The 19,250-nt window shown below is 38.1% G+C and overlaps 1 protein-coding gene across 1 annotated transcript in view; it reads left to right on the top strand.

The window, feature by feature from the left end:
• The window catches only part of SCARA5 (scavenger receptor class A member 5), an 807,029-nt gene that overhangs the window by 371,892 nt on the left and 415,887 nt on the right, over positions 1 to 19,250 (top strand). Inside the window, exon 4 of the mRNA XM_053709505.1 lies at positions 4,038 to 4,712. Coding sequence (XP_053565480.1) covers positions 4,038 to 4,712 — 675 coding nt within the window. The remainder of the gene's footprint in view (positions 1 to 4,037; positions 4,713 to 19,250) is intronic.

The raw sequence follows: 19,250 nt of genomic DNA, 5'->3' as shown, positions 1-19,250 counted from the left end.
GCAGAACAGGTAGGGACTTAGGCCAGTGTGTTTGTCCGCGTGCTGTCTCTACTGCGCATGACAGCTTCGGACAAACACACTTGGCCTTTTATAGTATAGGATTGCATGATTTTTAATTAATAAATATATATATATATGTTCCTTTATACAATACTGGATGCTCAGCACATTTATATGAGATGATAGATGTATAGTAGGCTCATACAACAGCTAATATTTCATAGCGGGTGAATCATTTGGAAAGAATATTCTGAAAAATGTGTCTGCTGCACTATTTGGTATTCATTTAATTTAAAATGAAATGAATACTAAATATTTGATAAAATTTACATTTGTTTTTCGTTAAAACCAACACAATGCTCCTTTATTGCAGGTGAAAAAGTATCACATGCTGGCTTATACTTATTTATACTTATTTTAGTAAAATACCTTACCTATAGCACTAATCCCGACCCTTAGCGATGCACTAAACCTCCTATTAGCGTAACGCTAAGACGCCAATTAGCCTCCTGTAAGAGCTCTATAAGGAAGGGTCAGGATTAGCACGGCTCCTCCATGTGGAATAGGTAAGCATTTTACTTTTTAGTTGAAATAGGTTTTTATTAAACATTTGTCACTGTACACAGTAAAAATGAATCATTACCTAGGAAGTGCTATAAACATTGACTATTTTTCTCCTTTGCATGTCAACATGATTTGAGAGAATCAGTTTCCTTTAAAAGTTTAAAAAGACCAGATAGAGCTTTTTAGTTCATCTTGGTGGTCATTAAATTCTTTGAAAGAGTCCATCAGCTACCAATCAGATGGGGAACTTATGAGTCAAACATTTATACAGGATTTTGTAGAACATGCAAGGAGTTTTATGTGCAACATGTATATAGTACTAATAGCAGTGAGCATAGGGGTTTATGACAAAATTACACGTTTTGTGATAATAACATACCAGTTAATATAAATAAAGGAAGAAAAAGAAAAAACAAGAACAAAAGAAGAAACCAAAGCAAATGGTAAAATAAATAAATAAACTGAATCATTGTATACTGCATCATAGTATCTGTTAATTTCTTTACTCACCAATGATTAAAAATATTTGTGTCTATTTCGAGGACATTGTATACCAATTGAACACCCCAAGAAGAGGGTATGTATTGCACCATCCACAGTGGTTGTTTTTAGTCTCTGTTCTCTTATGTAATTAGTAGTTATAGGTTGTTACCCTGTAGTATCTAATAGAACCATATTTTATTGAAGGACTCCCTTGAGTCTTGTATGTAGGCTGAGGATTTATACATTGAGTAAGTAGATTTGAATTTGATTAGTACCTCAGACCATTCCGGTGTCCCAGTCTTCCAATGTTTAGCTGGGCTTTTTCTTGTGGAAGTGCAGAGTATTCTGATGAATGTATTTATGTGTGAGTTATATTTTGGGATCCTCTCATTTAGCAGGGCTTTTGCAGGGCTGAGGGATATTTGTTCGCTTAAGAGGGTACTTAAGAGATTAGATAAGCTGCGCCATACTCTTTTAATCTTGGAACATTCCTACCACATGTGCATATACAGTATGAACCTTTGATCTTGCAACCTCTGTTGCAGTATCTAGAACCTCCTCTGAACAAGTGTGCAGTTTTTAGAGGAGTCAAGTACTAAGCAGGCCTTTGCAAGGGTTATGGAGTAGCTTATCCCATTTGTCTATATCCATTTCTCTTTCTATGTCTATTTCCTATCTAAGTATATTAGGGGATTTAGTGTTAGTTTTTGATAGATGTAAATTAATATACATTTGAGAAATGACTTTTTTTGGTCTGAGTAGCATTACATAAGCGTTCCAAGGTTGTGGTAGGTTTGGATGTTTCCATATCTGCTATATATTTACGAAGAGCAGAGTTGATTTGTAAATATAAAAACCACTGTAGATGGAGGGGGTCCAGTTTTTGTTGGAGCTCAATGAAAGTTATGGGGGCCCATTTATCAAGCTCCGTAAGGCCCGCCAGACTCGCCAGAAACACAAGCTCTGAGCAGGCTGGTGCAAAGTTAAATGTGGAGAGCGTATTGCTCTCCGCATTTAGCGAGGTCTTGCAGACCTGGTCCGCACTGTCGGATCAGGTCCGCAAGACATTTGGTAAATAGGGGCCATGGAGTTCTTATAAACTATAAAATCTGCCACGTATAGAGGCCCTTGTTTTCTCATTTGTTTATGATGGGCCTATAGTCCCTAGGGATCAAATACTTCAGGGGCATCACTAGTGTGTGTTTAGGAAGCAGGTTAATATCTTTATGGGCTAGTGACCACTGTTTTATAGACACTTTTGTTATCTGACTTAAGCGACTGTGCTCATGTGCATTGCTATTTCGATCCCAGACAATATCTTCCGGCGATCTAAATCCTCCTATATCTGTCTCCAGTCTGAGCCAAACGGCATCTACCTGACTCTTACAAAACAGTGTATTTTGGGCCAATCTAGTGGCTAGGTAATATTCTGGTAGATTAGGGGCTCCAAACCCTCCTAGTTGTCTGTGCCGTGTTGGGGGATTCTTGCATGTTTATTGCCTCTAATATATTGGTGTATGTCTAATTGGAGCAACATCAACTCTTGCTTGTTAATTTTAATTGGCAGGGCTCTAAATAAGTATACGATTTTAGGGAGTATGTTCATCTTGACAGAAGATAATTTACCAAACCACGAAAAATTGTGTTTAGCATTTTACTTTTTAAAGGTATTTTAAAGGAAACAAATGCATACAGACAAATTTTGTTAGTATACAGTATATGTGTTTTCTTTAAAATGAGTTAGTGTATTCATTTGGATATTCAATTTGTGAAAACTAAACTAATGTCCATGTTTTCGTTACAAATATGCATCTGTAACTAAACAAATGCACATGTCTAATATACAGCAATTGTACTTCCATTTTACAGACTGTATATACTGATCAGTTTCTCGCTATTTGAATTTAACCATTTATATTCTGATTCTACATATGTATATTTTAGCTATTGAAGTTGCGCCTCAGGAGTTTGCAGTTGTGATTTTATAGGTAAATAAACATCTACGTCCAAGAAAATATGCTATAAAAAGCTTCAAAAAAATTAGTCATTTGTGTTTTTAATCAGGATACCTTTTCTTACACAAGATACTATTAGGCCACAAAAATGTTGAATTGCCTCAATCAACTGTGAGGTAAGTTCAGCATGTCTGTCCCTCACTTATGATGAAAAAAAACAAACTAAAAAGGCACATAGGGGCCGATTTATCATGACCCAAATTGGTCCTAATGTAACTGTTTCCGCGCGAGCCTTCTGGCTCTTAAGACCGCTGCTCCTTAACTCATACGCCTCCTCTGAGGCGGCAGACAGCAATCCGCCCGATCGTGATTGGCGCCCCTGCTAGCACCTGATTGGCCGCGAATCTGCAGGGAGCGGCATTGCACAAGCAGTTCACCAGAACTGCTTGTGCAATGTTAAATGCCGACAGCGTATGCTATCTGCATTCAGCGATGCCTGGCGGATATGATGCACTACAGCGGATCATGTCCACCAGACATTGATAAATCGGTCTCATAATGTCTTGTAACAAGCAGATTTTAATCTGGCAAAGTAAAAAATATGCACTCTCATGAACAAACCTTAAAGGGATAGGAAAGTCATAATTAAACTTGCATGATTCAGATAGAGCCTGTCATTTTAAGACACTTTTTAATTCACTCCTATTTTCAAATGTGCTTCATTCTCATGGCATCCCTTCTTGAAAAATAATAGGCACATATCCTACACTAGAGGAAACTATCTGCTGATTGGTGCCTGCACACATTTGTTTTTTGTGATTGGCTAACTAGATGTGTTCAGCTAGCTGCCAGTAGTGCAATGCTGTTCTTTCAGCAAACAATAACAAGAGAAAGAAGCAAATTTGATAATAGAAGTAAACTGGAAAGGGTACTAGGTTTATTTGTGATTTCACAATATCCTACTTGCTTTTGAATTTATTGGTATGACTCCCCTATTGTTAAATATTTCATGCCACTGTATTTATTGTCTTGCAGTATCAAGACCCCAGAGTTCCCCTGAAGATTTAAAAGCATTAACCAGCAATGTAAATCAATTAAACGAGAGCCTCAGAGACCTGCAGTTCAAGCTGATGCACCTCTCCTTCAAGAACGACTTCATGGATCAGGTGTGGAAACTTCAGGATCTTTTCCAAAACCACACCGACTCACTGTTTCAGCTGACCGAATCACTACAGAAATTTGAGGAAAAGCTAAGCAATCTTCAGAATATAGCCAGTCAAACTGACTCAGTGGTCACCAACTTAGGAACTAGCCTAAACCAGTTAAGTGACTCACACAATTTAGAAGTATATCGTCTTTCTACAGAGGTCAATAGCAGTAGATATATGACAAATCACCATGACAACCTATTACAGGAATTATCCACAAAAGTTGAAGGGCTTGTAGACAATATAAGTGACTTTTTAAGAACTATAAATGCTATCAACTCAACTATCTCTTATGACATGGGCATTCACCATACAAGCATACAAGATCTTCAAAGTCTGATAACTAATGTGACTGAAGACACCAGGCACATGAGACTTAATCATATAGTTATGGAGCAACAGCTAAAGCATGAGATGGGCCTCCTTAATAACATCACAGAAGATCTGCGCCTTAAGGACTGGGAGCACTCTTTAGCCTTGAGAAACCTCACAATACTACGAGGTAAGTTATTAAGACATAAAACTATAAAGGTATAGTAGTAGTACTCAAAATCCTACTAATGCTGATTAGCTTTAGTATGAGTAGGAAGTACCTTTTAACCAATAAGCATTAGAACCAAGTACATATAAGCCAATGGATATTCATAGGACATATCTATCGACCAATAGGCATTAGAACCAAGTACTTATTAGCCAATGGATATTCATAGGACATATCTATCGACCAATAAGCATTAGAACCAAGTACTTATTAGCCAATGGATATTCATAGGACATATCTATCGACCAATAAGCATTAGAACCAAGTACTTATTAGCCAATGGATATCCATAGGACATATCGACCAATAGGCATTAGCAGGCAGTACACAACTGATACTGCTGTATTAGCTTTACATTTTTTTTAGACACAAAAATGTGAATATATTTAGATGCCACAATTTCATATTAATGATGGAAATGTTTAAAGTACTGTGTCTCTTGAAGACCTGACAGTTTTTCTAATTGGCATAATGTTCCAGGCATTTATATACAGACACCCTTGCTGGCTCAACTTTAATTAATGCACACAATCTTTTTATCATTGCCAATGTTGTCAAAAACTATTTAGCAGCTAGTTTGAATGGTTTGGATATCATCCCAGGACATGATACTTATATTAGGTTATGATTTTCATGTTAACTGGAATCAGACTAAACTATTGGTCACTTATAAATACAACACGTCATGCTTTCAGCATGTTTTGATTCAAATATAGAACATGGAGTGTATGTTTTTGGAAAACAACTTTAATTTCCAGTAATTGTGCATATAACCACTTATACAACACCATATTTTGTATCTGTATGAGGGATTTATAAAGGGAACATTTAAAAGCAAAATAAAATATAAGTTTTATGTCAGTATATTTAAAAAGGAGGAATCAAGAATAATGATTTTGATATATATTCATACCCAACCTCATTTCCTCACTAACACCTAGTTATGCACAAGCGAAAAGGGGTTTATCGCACATTGGTAGCTTGAGCATAATTGAAGTTAGTGTTTGTCGGGATAGCATGAACTCAGAGCTCTGGTTAAAACAAAAAAAGGTGTCACTTAACACATCAAAAATACATGAAAAAAGTACAGTTACATTCATAATAACATCATCTAATAAAAATTATTAAACAAATAATATTTTTAAAAAAGTTATAAGGGCTCAAAGATACGAGATCTCAGGTGTTAGGAAAAAAAGCAGGCAAACGGCTTTAACATTGAGATTCATGCATACACATTTCTAAATATGTATTTGTATATCTATATATATGTGTGTGTGTGTGTAAACTTATGTATTTATATGTGTATATAGTGTATATATGTATTTACAGACATAAATATACACAAAAATACATATGTACACACACACATGTTGGACCTCTTTGCAGTTAAGTAGATGAAAACGTAAAAGCATATTAATGCAATATTCATTTTTAATAAAGTGTATTTACTGTAAATATTTCACATTTCAATCTTCTGCACATAGCAGAATATAATTTATTTATTTATAAATGGATATTTCTATAAATATCTGTAAATATCTATACCTATATTTAATTATATATTTATATATAGTTATAAATATATATTTATGCAAAAAAAGTATCAGATATATAGAAATATTTATTTAAGAATAAAATTAACATAGCCTGCTATGTGAAGAACATTAGAATGTGAGATATTCATATTTTCATGTTGGCTTTGTGCACATGAGATTCGGGGTTGCACGCAAGTAGGGTGTTACGTTTATTTTTCACTTTTTTTTGCTTCAATGACTCCATAAGTTATCGAGTGCAACATTCTAAGTTCGGCTTTTTATGCGCTTCACTTAACGTGTTAACAAAAACAGTTTACTTTCAACTTGTAATACGAGGGCTTTCCGACTACTTCTAGGGGAGTTAACACTGGAGCGGGAGCATTAAATACTGATCCACTTGTAATCCGGTCCCTAAATTCGAAAGTTGATTAATTGATGTTCTGTCCGAATCATGGAAGAAAATGTAGGGGTTTCCTGTCCCGTTATACTTTCATGATTCAGATAGAACATGCAGTTTTAAGAGACATTCCAATTTACTCCTATTGAGCATGTGCAGGGGCAAAACACATATATGTATATGAGTCTGTGTTTGGTTGATGACTGTCACATGATACTGGAGGCAGCAAATTAAAGTAAATATATAAATTTGTCATTAAAAAATCTACTGCTCATTTAAAATTCAGAGTAAATGATTGTCTTGTTATTTTGGAATTCTGAGAACCTTGAAAAAAATGCAGTGCTCTTTGTATAAGGACTCAGATGTTCTTAAACAGTTTTTTGTATTTGATTTAGGACATATTACTCAAAACTGTTATCATGTATATGAAAGATCAGCAGTTAAATATGATATATATATATATTGCATTACTGGCTGGTAGGAACAACTCACACACAAAAAGAACATGGACAGGAACATCCATTTTTCAAAAATCAATTTAAAAAAAAACCTCTTTAAATAGAACATAGAACATGATTGAGTAGCATGTCCCTGTAAGGTGGAACATCGGAATTAGAAAGAAAGTATTTTTACTGATGATTCCCATAGACTTGCATTACAGGTGTGTGTGTAACATATAACAACAGAAAACAAATAATTTGCATTTTGGAATAAACTCATGGGGACATTCATTGTCCACCCTCCATTCCATCAGGTGACTTTCATGATTCAGACAGAGTTTGCAATTTTAAACAACTTTCCGGGGGGCGGAGCCAACACTGGAAGAGATCAGACGTGTTATGGAGGAGCTCTCTGCTAAAAGCCTTAATCTGGGGATTAAATTTATAATTTAAGATCTAACTAGCACCTAAATCTCCCCAAATCCTATACAAGATCATTTAAGAAGCAGAGGAATCTGTTTGGCTGCAGAGATGAATGCCCGGGAATGTTAATACAGCACAGAAGTAAAGGCCGCAATGATTATCCGGTTCATCAGTAGAACACTTTAACAAAGGCTATGATTACTACAAGCTATACTTCTCCTACTAGACCTTGTACATGCTGTTTAACAATGGCCATGACTCAAGACGAATTTTCTCAAGCTCTTCTGGCCTGTTTGAAGGAGTTTGAACATAGAATGGATAATGCATTCGCCCACCTATCGCATACCGTGAAAGTTACCATGGCGCAGCATGACCTTATGGAGCCGATGGAAGTAAACCTCACTGCACCTCCAATTAACAATTTACACCTACCTGCATCCTGTGATCGAGCCGACAAGGAAGACACACTAACCTCTCACTCTCCAAGTGCTGATGAAGAGCCCTGCTGTCAGTGTGCCGTGACGCATCTGACTCCTGCTCTGGAGCGGCCGGCCGGAGCGGGGGCCGGGATAAACATAGAAGAGGCTGATGGCGCTTTAAGAGTTACACCCGGCGATGGAGAGGGGAGAACCAAATCCTTAACTGAGATGCAGCGTAGCAGCACTCCCATCATGGCCTCCTCAGGGCTTCCTCTACACGATGAGCAACCTGGAGCACAGGACTACGCAGATCGGCAAAATCTTTCTTTCCTACCTAAGCTACAGGACGATTTCCTTGTGAGCCTTAAGATCCGAGCTTTGAACTATGACTATGAACAGACTAGTAATACCCTATATGATCTTCATACTAGGCTACGCCGTGAGGTGGGCATTGGGTAATGGAAGTTTTCACAGCAGCTCAGGTTCATGTTCATTTACCGTTTAAGTGTGTGTTAAAAAGTTCGGTGATTTATATTATATCATTTCTCAATGTTTTACTATTTTTATATTGGAATGTACTGGGGGATCATAGAATATTCATATAGGGATTTACTGTATAAAAGGTGCGTCTTGTTTACTGAGGGTCAATTAATTTACAGCCATGTGATCACACCACCTTGTCACTCCTAGTCTGAGATAAAGAATGTTGTTAAGGCTTTTGCACTCATCAAGAAGGCTACCCTTGAAAATGGCAGGCAAGTTGGGATTTGTCACACATTATTATCTATGTCATGTCCATATCTGGTGAACTACTTAGCTATGATAACCTTCTCTTATTGGGGTGCTTCTCCTACCCACTATAGGCAATGACAGTTTGCATGTACACCCCTACAGTATTGCTCCTAGATGAGAAGTACTTTACATTTGCCTAAACTTAGTTAAAATGTCCCTAAAGGGGACCCTAAGATCTAAATATACTAGTAACTTCCCCCGTATATATATAATAGAAGCCTTGGCGACACGCAAATCATAAAATATTAAGGAGTCCCATTCATATACTTCGCATGGCCCCAATTTAGATATACTACCATAACTTATCTCTTCCACCCTCCTCAGTTTAGCAAATATTTTACACAACATAAGCTCAGAACTACCTAGAAGATGGCCTTAGCCCTATTATAACACTTTTTTTTGCCAGGATGGTTCTACACGTCATAGGCGGCTGCTCACATAAGCCTCAGTTAAAATCTTGAGGATAATTTCCTCCGCCTATCAATTCCAGCCATATCAGATGTTATATATAAAACCTAACACTACCTCTGTAGTAAAACAGTCTATTACTCTCACATAAATTTATTAGGTAATCATGATTGTTAAAGTATTGGTCTCTCACACAAAATCAAGATTATGATCGCTAGGTCCTAGAATGTACACATAGAGAGCTCTCTCTATAGAACTCATATTAGGTATCCCTGACTACTAGACCCCTCCTACTGATCTCCTGATCATAATGTAACCCTTTTCCCCCTTCAAATAGTTTAAGGGGTCTGAACATAACTTATAAGATGTTCCCCAAAGCTTTCTGGCTTAGTCGTTGCTCCCTTTACATTCATAGCATACACTGTTATATAAATGAGCCAAAACTACAGCCCTGTCAAGGTTGGCTCTGCCCTCCCTTCTTTTTCCTCCCCCTCCCCTCCCCCTCATAATTCGAGTGGCTCTCGCCCACTGAAACCCCTCTTCTTTCCTGTTCACTACGGCCTGCTTGTGGCCATTCTATACCCCGACCCCCACATCACTACTGAAATTTTTACTCTACTCATGTTATAGGTGGGGAGATCAGATCTCAATTATTAATCCATAAAATGAAGTTTCACCCCAGTTCGCCCAAGCTTACATTTGATAATTCTCTACACACAACATAGGTTTTTCTTCTTGTTAAAGCTGGTCTCTGTGTACTACTATTGGTATGATTCTCTTAGTGAGCCCTAAAATTGATAACTCAACTAGTTACCCAGAACAGTTGCTACCCTACCAGCCACATAACTAAACTGTGTGTCACAATATTGTTTTGTACTATAATGTTAACCTTATGATTGGGCAATTGTTGTTTTATGTATTCACTTTGCTTTTTGAAACTTCAATAAAAAAAAAAAAAATTAAAAAAACAAACAAAAAAAAAAAACAACTTTCCAATTTATTTCTACTATCAAGTTTTTTTGTTTTCCTACGTTGAAAAGCAAGAAATTTAAAGTGTGTGAAGCACTATGGGGTCGATTTATCAAACCCTTCGGCAGGCCTTGCCTGCCTACGACTGCAGGTTCTCACAAGAGAACCTGCAGTCCGTATTTAACAAGCAGTGGTCATCAGACCGCTGATTCCATAAACTTTCGCCATCTCTTAAGTGGCAAATTTCAATATCCCAGTCTCGTTCCGATCGAGGAGATTGACAGCTCCTGCCCGCCTGTGATTGGCTGTGTGTGGGAAGAGGGCGGCATTGCACAAGAGCGCAAAATTGCTTTCTTATACAATGCTGAATTCCGGCAGCAGAATTCAGCCTGTCAGAGGCGAGCTGCGGCGGACAGGGATGCATATGTGTGCCCCTGTCCACCACAGCTTGATAAATCGACCCCTATATGGCAGCAGTTCTGCAAGAATGTTATACATTAGCAAGAGCACCAGATGGCAGCACTATTTCCTGTCACATAGACTTAAACGCTACCTATCAAGATATCGGGGGCCAATTTATTAATGTGCAAGCGTACATGATAAAATGTAGCACATTGATAAATGCCGACAGCATACACTGTTGGCATTTATCATTACACAAGCAGTTCTTTTGAACTGCTTGTGCAATACCGCCCCCTGCAGATTCGCGGCCAATGCCGCTAGCAGGGGGTGTCAATCAGCCCGATCATATAGGATCGGGTGGATTGATGTCCGCGACCTCAGAGCAGACGGACAAGTTATGGAGCAGCGGTCTTTAGACCGCTGCTTCATAACTTCTATTTCCAGCAAGCCTAAAGGCTCGTGTGGAAACAGGGGCATAAAGCTCCATTCGGATAATTTGTCCCCTTCTTCTCAACAAAGAATAACATGATAATTAAGCCAGTTTGATAACAGAAGGACACTGGAAACGTTTTAAAAATTGTATGCTCTGTCAGAATCATGATTTATTTTTGTTTTTAATTGTCCAGCATTATTGTATATATTTTACTAGACAGCCTACTGAAATACTGGCCTGCCCAGTTAAATACTGGACACCTGGCAACTCTACTCATGGCCTTATAGAAATCAACAAGATGCCAAGAGTAAGCAAGAAGTAAATCTGCTATATAACAATTAAAAATGATTTTCCCCCTAAATTCTCCGTTCTTGTTCTGTTATTACAGAATTATTGGCAGCATTTAACTTGTATGGAACTTTGACCCTATTCTGCAAGCCATGCTTTATCCTGGTTACATTGCTCCCTAGCGCTTGCCTTGCCAAAACGTTCTGCAATACCCCCTCTAGCATCAAAATGGTTACAAATGGCTTTTTAAAGTAAAATTTACTTAAAGTAACCTTTTCCTCGTTAGACATCAATCTTGCAGACACATTTATAAACAGTTTAACATTATTGTAAAATACACATGTATCACAATTAAATCCTAATTATCTCTAATAAATAGGAGTTTTGCAAAGAAATGTTAAGATTAAGCCAATGAATGTTTGATTAAAGAATATTTTCTAAAACTCAGTGTACTAGACCCGGTGTAATTTAAATAGAGGTTAAATGGACAGTAAGGGCTAATTACAAGTGGAGCGGTATTTAGAATTTTCTCTGCTAGGATTTTCATGTTTGCGCTAGTCAGATTGTGCTCGTATTACAAGTTGAAAGTAAACAGTTTTTTTCTCCAGCATAACCCAAATCGCGCTTAAAGTCGAAATTCAAAAATCGCAATCAAGTTTTTGCATTTCCCCTTAGAAGTAAATTCTAACATCCACTCTCTCGCGCAAACACCACGACATATTCTCATTAGTGCAAACCCGACATAAAACTATGAATATTTAATATTCCAATGTTCTTTACATAACGGAATATGTTCTATTTAGTCATAAATAAATATTTCTACATATATCTATTTTTTTAAACAAATATATATTTATACCTATACCTATATATATATATATATATATATATATATATATAGTGATTGATATATATATATATATATATATATTGTTATATATAGTTATATATATATTTATATATATATATATATATTTATAAATACAAATAACATAATCTGCTATCTACAGAACATTAGAATGTGAAATATTTACAGTAAATACATAGTTAAACATTGTATCACCTGTAAATATTCCATAAGTATTATTTTACATGTTTTCATCTACTTAATGGGATAAGGCTCCAATGCACATATACAGTGTATATATATATATATATATATACAGGTAGCCCTCAGTTTACGCCGGGGTTAGGTTCCAGAAGCAATGGTTGTAAATCGAAACCGTTGTAAATTGAAACCCAGTTTATAATGTAAGTCAATGGGAAGTGAGGGAGATAGGTTCCAGGCCCCTCTCAAAATTGTCATAAGTAACACCTAATACATTTTTAAAGCTTTGAAATGAGGACTGCAAATGCTAAACAGCATTATAAACCTAATAAAATAATCACACAACACAGAGTTCACTTGCATTTTTCTGCAAACAGTTCTTTCTATGCATTTCAATCTGGACTGATTTATAGACAGGAAAATCTTGTTCCTTTGAAATCTGCTCGATAGCTCAGGTCTGGTTAAACTGATTAATTTCAGCTTGCTTGGCTTTGCTGCAACACAAGCGGACAGCTCCACCTACTGGTTATTTTAATAAATGCACTGCTTCTCAATGCTTTTCAATAGCAGTCACATGACTGGAAAAAAAGGTTGTTATTCTGAAACGGTGTAAATTGAACCGTTGTAAAACGAGGGCCACCTGTATATATATATATATATATATATATATATGTGTGTGTGTGTGTGTGTACATATGTATTAATGTTTTATATGTATGTATATATATATATCTGTAAATACATAAATACATTAATACATGTGTACACATATATAGACATACGTATACATAAATAAACATCTTTAGATATGTACAGGTGAAACTCGAAAAATTAGAATATCGTACAAAAGTTCATTTATTTCACTAATGCAACTTAAAAGGTGAAACTAATATGAGATAGACTCATTACATGCAAAGCAAGATAGTTCAAGCTGTGATTTACCAAAATTGTGATGATTATGGCTTACAGCTCATGAAAACCCCAAATCCACAATCTCAGAAAATTAGAATATTACATGCAATCAATAAAACAAGGATTGTACATAGAACAATGTCGGACCTCTGAAAAGTATAAGCATGCATACTGTATGTACTCAGTACTATCAGCCTGTGGCACTGCTGGGGTGTTATGGAAGGCCAGGATGCTTCAATAGCGGCCCTCAGCTCTTCTGCATTGTTCGGTCTCATATCTCTCATCTTTCTCTTGGCAATGCCCCATAGATTCTCTATGGGGATCAGGTCAGGCGAGTTTGCTGGCCAATCAAGCACAGTAATCCCACAGTCATTGTACCAGGTTTTGGTGCTTTTGGCAGTGTGGGCAGGTGCCAAGTCCTGCTGGAAAATGAAGTCAGCATCCCCATAGAGCTCGTCTGTGGAAGGAAGCATGAAGTGCTCCAAAATCTCCTGGTAGACGGCTGCGTTGACCCTGGACTTAATGAAGCACAGTGGACCAACACCAGCAGATGACATGGCTCCCCAAATCAACCCAGACTGTGGAAACTTCACACTGGACTTCAAGCATCTTGCAGTGTGTGCCTCTCCATTCTTCCTCCATACTCTGGGTCCTTGGTTTCCAAATGAGATGCAAAATTTGCTCTCATCAGAAAAGAGGACTTTGGACCACTGAGCAACAGACCAGGTCTGTTTTTCTGTAGCCCAGGTAAGACGCTTCTGACGTTGTTTGTTGTTCAGGAGTGGCTTGACAAGAGGAATACGACATTTAAAGCCCATGTCCAGGATCCATCTGTGTGTGGTAGCTCTTGATGCACTGACTCCAGCCTCAGTCCACTCCTTGTGAAAGTCCCCAACACTTTTGAATGGCCTTTTCCTGACAATCCTCTCCAGGCTGCGGTCATCCCTGCTGCTTGTGCACCTTTTTCTTCCACACTTTTCCCTTTCACATAACTTTATATTAATGTGCTTTGATACAGCACTTTGGGAACATCCAACTTCTTTTGCAATTACCATTCATGGCTTTCCCTCCTTATGGAGGGTGTCAATGATGGTCTTCTGCACAACTGTCAGGTCAGCAGTCTTTCCCATGATTGTGATTCCTACTGAACCAGACTGAGAGACCATTTAAAGGCTCAGGAACCCTTTGCAGGTGTTATGGCTTAATTAGCTGATTAGAGTGGGACACTTTGAGTTTAGAATATTGCACCTTTTCACAATATTCTAATTTTCTGAGATTGTGGATTTGGGGTTTTCATGAGCTGTAAGCCATAATCATCACAATTATGACAAATCATGGCTTGAACTATCTTGCTTTGCATGTAATGAGTCTATCTCATATTAGTTTCACCTTTAAAGTTGCATTAGTGAAGTAAATGAACTTTTGCACGATATTCTAATTTTTCGAGTTTCACTGTATATGTGTGTATTGCTATGTTAAAGCCCTTTGCCTGCTTTTTTTTTTTTTTTCTAACACCTGAGATCTGGTGCAATGATAAATGCTGAGAGTGTATGCTGTTGGCATTTATCGATGTGCAGCAGAAATGATCCGCAATATTGGATCATGTCCTCTCGCACATTAATAAATAGGCCCCTTGGTCTATTACTATAAAACATGTTAAAAAAACACTATGGGAAATACAGTACTGTATTAATAATACCATATGGCACAAAAGGTACAGTTCAATGTCACATAAACAGGTTAAAACAAAGTTCAGGAAACATGAGAGCACTTAAAGTGCCAAAGCACGCTCTCACAGATTGTCTGAGACAGTCTATTTTAAACAAACACTCTTTATGAAATGATAATGGAATGAAGGTGATGAGAATGCAATCTCTTAGTGTGTACAACACCCTCTGCTTTCCATATCCAGATCCAATATAACTTAGGTTGTGTGATCAATGAAACTGTCACAAGTTATACACTTTTAAATTGTGTGCATACTGTAGCTTTAAAATCGCCATTTAGGTAAAAAGGCATTCCTTGTTAGCCATACTGACTTCAATGATGGTATACAGATACTTATCGCTGCTCCAGTTTAGTAAGTGCTTGATACATATGTTCTGCTGCTTGGATGGTTCTCACAGGTCTCCTTGTAATCTTGCCCTAAATGTTGTTTTATATGTTTACGTAATTATGCACTATGTGCAGAATTATGGCCTTTTTTATATGCTCTTGTAAATGTGTAATTTTGCACATAAAACCATACTTACCTCCTTTCCGAAGCCGTCCTCTTCTGCGTGGTGTTTTTTTCACTGTCTAACAATCACAGCGTCATTCAGCTGCATGTAGCACGCTCCCGTGCTGGGTAAAACAGCTGACAACAGATAAGAGCATGTCATTTTTTCATTTATAATGTCCCTTTAATATACAACCTGCTAGATTGCAGATGAGAATTTTGAGCAATTCTGGCACTTATATTATTATCCTACTGGGTTCTATTAATAGGTGGCTAACGGCTTTGTAGAATGTTTTCATGCCACAGTAGAATGCATAACATGGTTATTGAACAGTGCTAGTGGGTATTACAGAATTATCTAATTTCTATAATTCTTTGGTAATTCTCTGCTTTATATCCTATTTCTTCCTATACTTTTTAACTGAAGTTATTGTTGTTGTGTTAATTGCTTTTGTAATTCTACTCTATTGCAAGATATGGAGCAGACTAGAACTGTTTCTGCAGGATCAGATCATTAGAGGGCAGATCCACAGACTTCGTTTTCCCAACAAATCTATGTATGCTTTGCTACTTGGTTACTGTGAGTCCTCATGCTGAGCTTAGTAGTACTTCTACAACTTCTGTTCGCCACCAGTATATCCTACTCAAGGTGGCATTACTGATTTTTCCACAGAATTTAAGAATCACTTTAAGTCCATTATCTCTGTGGTTATGGCAGTCATGCTCCAACTTCGCAAAGCTCCATGTCATCAGCTCCAGCCCTGGCACTCCCAGCAACACGCCACCTACAAAAATGCTCCCGCACTGCTGAACGTGCCTGGAATTCCCGCTCTGAACCTAATTTCAGGCACTATAAGTTTATTCTTACACCTCTGCCCTTCACTTAGCTAAGCAAACCTACTTCTCTTCTCTTATATCCACTCACTCCTCAAACCATAAAAAACTCTTCTCCATTTTCAACTCTCTCCTCTACCTACCTGCTCCACCCCCTTATCTGCATTCAGTGCTCAAGACCTGGTTGACTACTTTTTCAATAAAACACTTACCATCCAAAGAAACATCCCAACACAAGCCTACAATCTATTAACTTCGCTCTCAGTCACCCCCTCTGCCACTTTCTGCACCATCCTCCCAACCACTGAGAGTGAAGTGGCTTCCCTATTGTCTTCCTCACACCTCACTGCCTGCCCACTTGACCCTATTCCTTCACATCTAATACCTTCTCTGTCTCCCACCCTCACTCCGGCTCTTACTCACATATTCAACCTATCCCTTTCTATCGGCTCATTTCCTGCCTCCTTCAAGCATGCAAAGGTCACCCCCATCCTCAAAAAAGCCCTCCCTCAATTCTAACTCTCCTGCAAACTACCGCCCCATATCACTGCTCCCGCTAGCTTAAAAAATCCTTGAAAAACTAGTTTTCGATTGCCTAACCCACTTCCTATCCTCCAACTCATTGCTCAACCCCCTGCAATCTGGCTTCCGTCCCCAACACTCAACTGAGACTGCCTTCACCAAGGTTACTAACAATCTCCTTTCTGCTAAAAACAAAGGCTACTTCTCATCTTACTTGACCTCTCTGCTGCCTTTGACACTGTTGACCATCCCCTTCTCCTACAGACTCTCAGCTCTCTTGGGCTCTGTGACACTGCCCTCTCCTGGATTCACTCTTATCTCTCTAACAGATCCTTCTCCGTCTCTTTTGCTGGTGACACCTCCTCTCTATTGCCTCTGTCTGTTAGAGTACCTCAAGGCTCTGTCCTGGGTTCTCTACTCTTCTCTATTTACACTTTTTCAATGTGTAAGCTTATCAACAGCTATTGCTTCAACTATCACCTCTATGCTGATGATACCAGATCTACCTTTCCACCCCTGCACTCTCTCCTTCTGTCAATTCTTACATCAGCGACTGCTTATCTGGCATTTCTTCCTGGATGGCCTCTTACCACCTAAAAATAAACATGTCCAAGACGCCCCCCTCTAACTCTACTCCAGTTTCTAATTTTTCCATCACTGTTGGCGGCAACACTATCTCCCCATCACCCCAAGTCCACTGTCTTGGAGTCACACTTGACTCAAATCTGTCCTTCATTCCCCACATCTAATTACTCTCATTATCCTGCGGCAACAACCTATGCAATATCTCCAAATTTTGTCTGTTTCTGAGTGCTGAAACTACTAAACAGCTAATCCACTCCCTGGTAATTTCCCGACTTGACTACTGAAATAACCTACAAACTTGTCTACATCTCTCCCGCCTCTCTCCCCTTCAATCCATCCTAAATGCATCTTTCAGGCAAATCCACCTCTCTCAACCCTCTGTTTCTGATAATCACAGTGTTGATACAGCAGTTAGTGTCACAGTGCACATGAAGACAAGGGATCCTACCAAATCCCAGGTATACAGCAAATCACATAGACGGTCCACAGCACTTGTAAAAAGTATCTCTTACTTTATTGGCAAATGGATAAAAAAAAGTGACGTTTCGGGATTTCCCCCTTAATCATACATCTATGATTAATGTATGATTAAGGGGGGAAACCCCGAAACGTCACTTTTTTTATCCGCTTGCCAATAAAGTAAGAGATACTTTTTACAAGTGCCTTCACTGGCTCCCCATTCACCCTGACCTACAAAGTCCTCACCAATGCTGCTCCACCCTACCTGTCCTCACTCATCAACAAATATACTCCAGCCTGCCCCCTAAGATCCAACAATAACCTGCTCCTTGCATCCTCTACCATCACCTCCTCTCATGCTAGACTACAGGACTTCTCTTGTGCGGCCCAAACCCTCTGGAATGCACTTCATCGAGCTGTCAGACTTTTCCCTAACCTCTCCTCCTTTAAAAATTCCCTAAAGACCTTTTTGTTCAGGGAAGCTTATCACCCAACTCATTAACAAATGAACTTCATTTACCTAAGAGTTGCCCTCATCTATCACCTCACTAATATCATTCTCACCTTTGCAGTCCCCACCTCCTGTTTTCCATCCTCCTACCCATCTAGTTTGTAAATTCCCATGGGAATAGGGCCCTCAATTCCCCCTGTATTTGTCTGTAAAATGTTGTCTTTTATTGTATTGTTTCTCTGTTTTATTTTTATCCTTGTACCCATGGGCAGCTCTGCGGAATCTGTTGATGCTTTATAAATGAACAATAACAATAATAGAAGACATTAATCAGGAGATTGTGGTGCCTTATTATGTCCCAATTCAAATTCATCAAAGGAGAGATTATTGCATAATTTAGAGTTGGTTAGGACATTGAAATTCTATTTGGAAGATACTAAGGATTTACACCAGCTTTCCAGCTTACTTGTCCTGTTTTTAGTTAAACATAAGGTTCAAAAAGGGCCACAATGGTTTCTTTAGCTTCATTGTAAAAAGTTTGATTTACAGGGGTTACTTGTAGGCTTCATGACTTACAGAATTACAGTTCATTCAACTTGTTCTGTTCTACATGTTGGGCTTTTAAGAATGAGGATTCAGTATAACAAATTTGCAAGGCTGTAACTTGGTCATTTTTGCATACTTTCATAAAGTTTTATCAATTTGATGATTTGCCTCGGCAACTTTTGAAAGGAAGGTCCTACAAGCTGTGGTTTCTGATAAATATGTGCTTGCCTTCCCTTATTTTGCCCACCGATATTCATTTGCTAACTCAACAGCTTTGGTATTACTTCTTAACAGTATTGAATTTCATGGACTCTCACCACCATTACATATAAAACATAATTTATGATGGATTCACCCATTTCACCTCCAAGTAACATGGAAAGGCAAGAAGTTGACGTGTCATTCACAGGTCGATATGG

Source organism: Bombina bombina, chromosome 4 (assembly GCF_027579735.1).
Source record: "Bombina bombina isolate aBomBom1 chromosome 4, aBomBom1.pri, whole genome shotgun sequence".
NCBI classification, from domain to species: Eukaryota; Metazoa; Chordata; class Amphibia; order Anura; family Bombinatoridae; genus Bombina; species Bombina bombina.
The sequence above is the reverse complement of the archived record's forward strand: the minus strand, read 5'-3'. Positions and strand labels throughout refer to the sequence as shown.